Source organism: Otolemur garnettii, unplaced genomic scaffold (genome assembly GCF_000181295.1).
Source record: "Otolemur garnettii isolate 467f Iridium unplaced genomic scaffold, OtoGar3 scaffold00001, whole genome shotgun sequence".
Lineage (NCBI taxonomy): Eukaryota > Metazoa > Chordata > Mammalia > Primates > Galagidae > Otolemur > Otolemur garnettii.
Genome location: NW_003852396.1, coordinates 23974589 through 23982632, shown reverse-complemented (window position 1 = coordinate 23982632; position 8044 = coordinate 23974589). Strand labels below are relative to the sequence as shown.

The window sequence follows — 8044 nt, the reverse complement described above, 5'->3', positions numbered from 1 at the left end:
AAAAAATGGAATTCCAAAACTTGATTCTCATTGGCTGCTAGAAGTTTGGGGGCAAGTTTTGTTTGTGTCTTCCTGCTCAAACCTCCTCTCTGCATAAAGTAAAAGCACCACTCAGGTGTCTCTGGGACATCAATGTCTTTTTCTTGTGCAGTTCTTTTACCGGCTTCTTGTACCGTCTGGCTGAAACAGAGATCCCAGCTTGACACTGTTCCATAGTCCAGGTCTTCACCTCCCGCTCCAGCTCCAGCCACTCTGGAGGTTTCTTCATTGGCTTCTTTTACTTCTTTTTTGAGATAGAGCCTCACTCTGTTGCCCCAGTCTAGAGTGCAATGGTGTCACAGCTCACAGAAACCTCAAACTCTTGGGCTCAAGAGATCCTCTTTCCTTAGCCTCCCGAGTAGCTGGCACTAAGGCATTGCCCCACAATGCCTGGCTAGTTTTTGTAATTTTAGTAGAGATGGGGTATCGCTCTTGCTTGGGCTGGTCCCAAACTCCTGAGCTCCAGAATACACGCACCTCAGCCTCCCAGAGTGGGGGATTACAGGTGTGAGCCACTAGGCCTGGCCCTGCCTTCTGCAGTTCTGGCATCTGGAGAAGCTTTTCTTCCTGTTGCCTCCACAATCTGAGGACACTCTCTGTGGGAGGAGGTTCAAAGCGTCTCTCAGCAGCTCTGTCGCCAAGTTCTTTAGTATATTTAAAAACTGTTACCTTAAAGCCTGCGATTACCATGTTCCAGCATATTATTTTGTACATGGATAGAGTTATTGCTTTCTAGAGTTGTACTTTTAGCGCATAAGCATAAATAAAAGAATTAAAAATATTTATTCAGATATGGAATTAGTATTATCCATGTATAATATACATCCCTATTTTTCCATATAAAATTTAGGCAAAAAAGTAGGCATTATGTGTGGAAAGAAATATGGCAATTTAAATAAAACCTCAAAGAGATCACACACTAAACACATAATCACCCATATAAATTATTTAAAATTAAGACAATAATTTTAATTTATAAATAACTGTACATAATTATGGGGGATAATGTGAGTTTTGACATATGCATACATTATGGTATTTAACGTTATGGTAATTAATATATTCATCATCTCACATACTTACCCAGGTTTTTTTAGTGAGAATACTTAAAATCTATTTCTTTAACAACTTTGAAATATGCATTATCATCAACCATAGTCACATTGTTAAGCAATAACCTCTGAAAATTTATTACTGCTGTCCTACTGATACTTTGTACCCACTGGTCAAGTTCTTCTCAACCCCTTTTCCATCCCCAACCCCTGGTAACCACCATCTACTCTCTGCTTTTATAAATATGACTTTTTTAGATTATACATGTATAAATGAAATCATGAGGTATTTGTCTTTCTGTGTGTGGCTTATTTCACTTAGCATAATGTTTTCCAGATTTGTCCACACTGTTGCAAATAATAGTCTGATTCCCTGTCTTGGTTACTGTGACTAATATTGCAGTAAACACTGAAGAGTGTAGATGTATACTTGACATACTGATTTCAAATTCCTTTTTTATTTTTTTTTTTAGGCAGAGTCTTACTCTGTCACTCTGGGTAGAGTGCTGTACATCACCATGGTTCACAGCAAACTCTTGGGCTTGAGCAATCCTCTTGTCTCAGCCTCCCTAGAAGCTGGGACTACAGGCGTGCACCACTATGCCCAGCTAGTTTTTTTTTTTTTTTTTTTTTTTTTCCCCCAGCTAGTTTTTCTATTTTTAGGAGAGATAAGATCTTTCTTGCTCAGGCTGGTCTCAACCTTCTGAGCTTAAGCAATCTACCCACCTCTGCCTCCTGGAGTGCTAGGATTACAGGCTCATGAGTCACTGTGCCTGGCCTGATTTCAAATTTTCTTAGCTATATACCCAGAGGTGGAACTGCTGGATCATATATCTCCATACTGTTCTCTATAATGGCTATGCTAATCTACATTCCCACTAACAGTATACGAGGATTCTGAAGCTCCACATCCTTGTCAACATTTGTCATCTTTTGACTTTTTGATGATCATCATCCTAACAGATACGAGGTGATATCTCATTTCAGTTTAAATTTGCATTTCCCTGATTAATGATGTTAAACATTTTTTCTCATACCTCTTGGCCTACTGTACCTTACACAAATGTAAAAACATTTGTGATGGATATCTGACTTCTTGGGTGGAGACTTAGATGAGCTCTGAGGCCTGTGAGATGGGTGCCCCGAAGGGACTGAAGCCAGACAGAATTTCCCACTGAGCTTCTGCAGCAACACGCTGGGCTCTGTGAGTGGGCTACGCCATTGGCTGGCATCTCTGATCGTGCACCACTGCTGGCAGGAACATAGAGCTACTGCCAAGATCCAGCTGCTATGAGGCCTGTTCCCTTTCTTTGTTCCTTCCTAGTAAGGTCTAGCCTTGACCTTACTCCCCAGAACTCCATGAGAGAGATAGGAGGGGTCTTCTGGAAGGTGTCTCGAATGCTGGGCAAATGGGATAGTTGTGTCTGGCTTTCTAAACCTTTGGCTTGGGGAATCCTCTCTGTGTGGCACTGTGTTAACTTGATGAAGGGTGAGAGGCCATCAAATGAAACCATTCCTCTTACCCTACTAATGCAGTTTTTGCTCTGTGGTCCATGTGGGTGTCTCAGTTTCATTCCCAAGTTCTAAGATTTTCAAAGTGTTCTAGTCTGTTGGTAGCTGCTAGTTGTACTGGGAGCGGGGAGTAAACCCTGGAACCTCCTATTCACCACTTTTTTTTTTTTGGAGACAGTCTTACTTTGTTGCCCTTGGTAGAGTGCCGTGGCGTCACAGCTTACAGCAACCTCAAACTCTTGGGCTCAAACAATTCTCTTGCCTCAGCCTCCTTTGTAGCTAGGACTACAGGCACCCGCCACAACACTCGGCTATTTTTGTTGTTGTTGTTGTTTGTTTGGTTAGCAGGCCTGGTCCATGTTCGAACCCACCAGCCTTAGTGCACGTGGCAGGCGCCGAGCCCTATTCACCACCGTGATGACATCAATCTCCCCATAAATTTAAACTATAACTATGATTTGTGTTGTGTACAAAGAATCGTGATGATGATGATGACGGAATGACACAGACCATGAGGTCATTTCCCAATCATAATATCTTATAGACAAAGACTCCAAAGTATAAGAGTGAAGTGATATGTAAAGGTCATGAGGATACTGGGGGACCCATAACTACTTTACTACTATTAAATTTCTCGGTGCCCTGTCAAATATACAAAGTGTTTAAAAGCATGGACTTTGAAATCAGATGAATATGAGCCTGAGTCCCCACTTTATCTTTGAAACTCTTTGTGCTGATTCTCCACCTACAGAATGGGAATAATAACTACTCAGAGCTGTCATCAAGATAAAATAAACTACTAATATATGTAAAATTTATCACTGTCTAGCGTATAGCAAGTATCTCATTTATTGTACAGGAGTTGGATAATGAAATTCTTGTCTCTATTTTTTAATTACCAGCACAAGACTCTTTGGGAAGCCCAAATTACTTATTTCCTCATCTACTTAATTTCTACTTTCATCAGTATGTTCATGCCTGGAATGCTCTTGTAAACTCCAGACCCATATTTTCAACTGCTCACTCAATGCCTGCAATTGGATGTCTGAAAAGCATCTCAACGCATCTGGGTTCTTGATACCTCTCCTCACTACTCTTAGGTCTTTCTCAATTTCATTTAATGACAACTACAATTTTGTAGCTGTATGAGACAGAAAGCTTAAAGTTACTCTTGACACCTCTGTCTCTCTCTTTTCTCACCCTCAGTAAATCCTGTTTGCTATGTCACCAAGACATATCTACAACAGGACGATGCTCACGACCATCCTCATCTGTGTGATTAACTTTATGTATCAACTTGGCCAGGCCATGGTGCCCCAGATATTTGGTCGAACATATTCTGAATGTTTCTTGAAGGTGTTTTTTAGATGAGATTAACATTTAAATCAGTGGACTCTGAATAAAGCAGATTTCTCTCTATAATGTGGGTGGGCTGCATCCAATCATTTGGAGGCTTTACTAGAACAAAAACCAACCACCTCCTGAGAAAGAAGGAATTATGCCAGGAGACTGTCTTTGGAAAGCACTGCAAACTCTTCCCCTGAGTCTCCAGCCTGCTGGCCTACAGCAACAGATTTGGAACTCAACAAGCCTCTGTAATCCTGTGAGACAATTGCTTAAAATAAATCTCCCCATCTTCCAAGAACCCTGACTAATACATGATTCAAGTCACCATTAACTCTCATCTATGTGATGTAATACTCTCCTAATTAGTTTTGTGCTCTTAAATTCTTGTCTTGCTATAACCTATACTGTGTGCAGTTCTTTTTTAAGTTTCTTTTCTTTCTTTCTTTTTTTTTTTTGTTTGCAATTTTTTGGCCGGGGCTGGGTTTGAACCCACCACCTCTGGTATATGGGGCCAGCACCCTACTCCTTGAGCCACAGGCACTGCTCTATTAAGTTTCTTTTTTAATCAAGCCAAATTTTGATTACAAAAGCTAATAAAAGTATGAATTGTAGGAACACAGGCAATAATGACTATGTTCATTTATCTTGTCCTTATTTATTAGTTTACTTATTGATGAAACATTGACTATCAAGTATGAATCGATACAAGAACTACAAGAATAATTAGAACATGGTTTTTGCCTCGAGTTTGGGGAGTGTGATCAGCAGATATGTAAACAAAAAATTATAATACAGTGTGATAAATACAGTTAAGTAAAGTTCAGAAAAAGTATAATATCTACTTACATTAAAAAGTTGTTTTTTAGCATATGTTCTAATCTGTCCTTTGTAAGAAAAAACAAAAGAGAAAATTTTTAAAATGCAATCATATTCATTACATGTAATTAACAGACTTAAGAGTAGATGTATTGGGATTTATCTACAAAACTAATTACCTTTTGGCCAGGAGCTATGAATTTGTGACAGAGTTCAACATCTTCAGGACAATTTGAAAGAACCATCATTGTTGTAGCCTTGAAGAGTTCCTCTATAACCTAAAAAAAAAAAAAAATGACAGAGAATCACCTCACAAGTAAGCAGCTTCATATGAAAAACCTGTCCAGGCACCTCAATTTTCTTCTGGAAAGTGGGAATGTATGAATTTTATATTAATAGTTCTAACACTGATAGAGAAATATGTCAAATGATCAGCTATAACTGATCAATGTCTCTCAAAATTTTAGTTAAAATTACTTGTCAGGCCAGGTACGGTGGCTCATGCCTGTAGTCCTAGCACTTTAGGAGGCCGAGATGGGTGGATTATCTGAGCTCACAGGTTTATGACCTGCCTGAGCAACAGCGAGACCTCATCTCTAAAAACAGCTGGGCGTTGTGGCAGGTGCCTGTAGTCCCAGCTACTTGGGAGGCTGAGGCAAGAGACTCGCTTGAGCCTAAAAGTTTGAAGTTGGCTCGGCGCCTATAGCTCAACCAGCTAAGGCGCCAGCCACGTACACCAAAGGTGGCGGGTTCGAATCCCCAGCCCAGACCCGCCAAACAACAATGACGGCTGCAACCAAAAAATAGCCGGGCGTTGTGGCGGGTGCCTGTGGTCCCAGCTACTTGGGAGGCAGAGGCAGGAGACTCGCTTGAGCCCAGGATTTGGAGGTTGCTGTGAGCTGTAATGCCATGGCACTCTACCCAGGGGGACAGCTTGAGGCTCTGTCTCAAAACAAAAAACAAAAAACAAAAAAAAAAAAAAGTTTGAAGTTGCTGTGAGCTATGACGCCATAGCACTCTGAGGGTGACAAAGTGAGACTGTCAAAAAAATATATATATATATAAAATAAAATCACTTGTAGAATTAGGACAATAATAGTATCTAGCTTAGAGAAGCATAGAATAAATGGTAATTGTGAAGAGTAAGAACATTTTAAAGAAAGGTTCATTTGGTCATTGGCAGATGAAAGTAAACTTTAAAATTAGAAAAACAGAATACAGTGGTGGCCGCAGGTCAGAGCAATCTTGAAGCATGAAACTGCTAACCAGAACCAGGTCCTTCTCAAGATTTTATTCCCTCAAAGTTCCCCCCAAAGTTAAAGCCACAGCTGCCCCTGCAGGAGCACCCCCACATCCTCAGGACCTTGAGTTCACCAAATTACCAAATGGTTTAGTGATTGCTTCTTTGGAAAACTATGCTCCTGCATTAAGGATTGGTTTGTTCATTAAAGCAGGGAGTAGATATGAGGACTCTAACAATTTAGGAACCTCTCATTTGCTGTGTCTTGCATCCAGTTTAACTACAAAAGGAGCTTCATCTTTCAAGATAACTTGTGGAATTGAAGCAGCTGGTGGTAAATTAAGTTTTTGGCCAGAGCCAGGTTTGAACCAACCACCCCTAGTATATGCGGCTGGTGCCCTATTCCTTGAGCCACAGGCGCTGCCCAAAACCTAACAGTTTTTAATCTACACAAAGATACACTTTAGACTTCAGTTTAGACTGAAACTATTTAAATGTCCATCATTAGGGAAATGGATAAAGTATGCTATCTAGATTTATGTACTGACATAGCAGAACTTAACAAAATATTGTGCAAAAAAGCGAGTTTCAAGATTTCTTTATAATACATTATAAGTTTTTAAGTAAAATAATAGTGTATAGTACAAAAAAAATTAAAGAAACAATGATAGCTAACTACAAATACCATACCTTTTAGCTTTGCCAAAGCATAAAGCAAAGACAACATGAATAAGTCTATAACACCAATCAGTATATGAGAATGCATTCTACCAGGGTTGTCTACAGAAGACTCATCATGGGAGAAACTTGATTTTAGAAGAATAAAGTGAATGCAATAAACAATATTTATAAAATTACTTTAATCATAACTAAATTTCTGGTTTTATTTCTATTTTATTTTTTGAGACAGAGTCTTGCTCTGCTGTCTTAGGCAGAATACCATGGCATCACAGCTCACGGCAACCTCAAACTCTTGGGCTTTAGAGATCCTCTTGCCTCAGCCTCCTGAGTAGCTGGGACGACAGGTGCCTGCTACAATGCCCAGTTAATTTTTTTTCTATTTTAGTAAACTTGCTCTTGTTCGGGCTGGTCTTAAATCTCAGACCTCCAGTAATCTACCCGCCACGCGTGAGCTACCACCCCAGCCAAAATTTCTGGTTTTAAATCAGTGAGACCATACTAGGTACTCTAAAAGCTGCACTCATAAAGATACAAACATTTACAAAGTACAGGCTGCCCAAAGGCAGGTATTTTCTTTTCTTCTGTTACATCACTGGTACACCCTTTTCAAGCTGCAAACACAATGGGGGCATAACTGGTACTGAAGTTACATGATCAAATGTAGGAAAACACTTAAAGAACAAGTGACAGCCACATTTATTTCATGATGCCTCTGTCTTCATTAGTGGCATTTATTATAGATGTCTTGCTAAGCTACACAGCATTCCTGGTTTCTTGTCTTACTTTCAATTACTATAATGATTTATCCTTCCAACCAACATGTTTACTTAATATAACAAAAGAAGTTGGTGAGCATGTGGGCATCTCAGGCACTGACAGTATAAAATAGTAATGACAACTAATTTGGGAGGTGGAAAACAAGTTAATCAAAAGATTAGACAAAAGTAAAAATAAAACTGAAAGGAATAAGCAGAATTAAAGCAGAACTTTCTAAAGACCCTCTGTCCTAAGGAGGGCAGAGAAGTTTAACATTAGAGTTCATGTAAAAAATGTAAGGTAAATCATTAAAATAACAGAAACAGAATGTATAAATTCTAACCCAATGGAGGAGAAGAAAGAAAAATAAAAAAGACCAGGTTAATCTAATGGAGAGGAATAGAAGGAAGGAATGACAAGAAAAGAACAAAATAGGAGACGAGGCTCGGTGCCTGTGGCTCAAGTGGCTAAGGTGCCAGCCATGTACACCCAAGGTGGCGGGTTCGAATCCAGCCCGGGCCCACCAAACAACAATGACGGCTGCAACCAAAAAATAGCTGGGCGTTGTGGCGGGCGCCTGTGGTCCCAGCTACTTGGGAGG

General features: G+C 39.9%; 1 protein-coding gene across 2 annotated transcripts in view; it reads right to left on the bottom strand.

The window, feature by feature from the left end:
- Positions 1 to 8044, bottom strand: part of NARS2 (asparaginyl-tRNA synthetase 2, mitochondrial) — a 160685-nt gene that overhangs the window by 47176 nt on the left and 105465 nt on the right. For both annotated transcript variants that reach the window (XM_012804174.2, XM_023511853.1), the window contains exons 8-9: positions 4946 to 5044; positions 4797 to 4834 (exon numbers count right to left, since the gene is read on the bottom strand). In XM_012804174.2, the coding sequence (XP_012659628.1) occupies positions 4797 to 4834; positions 4946 to 5044 (137 nt within the window). The remainder of the gene's footprint in view (positions 1 to 4796; positions 4835 to 4945; positions 5045 to 8044) is intronic.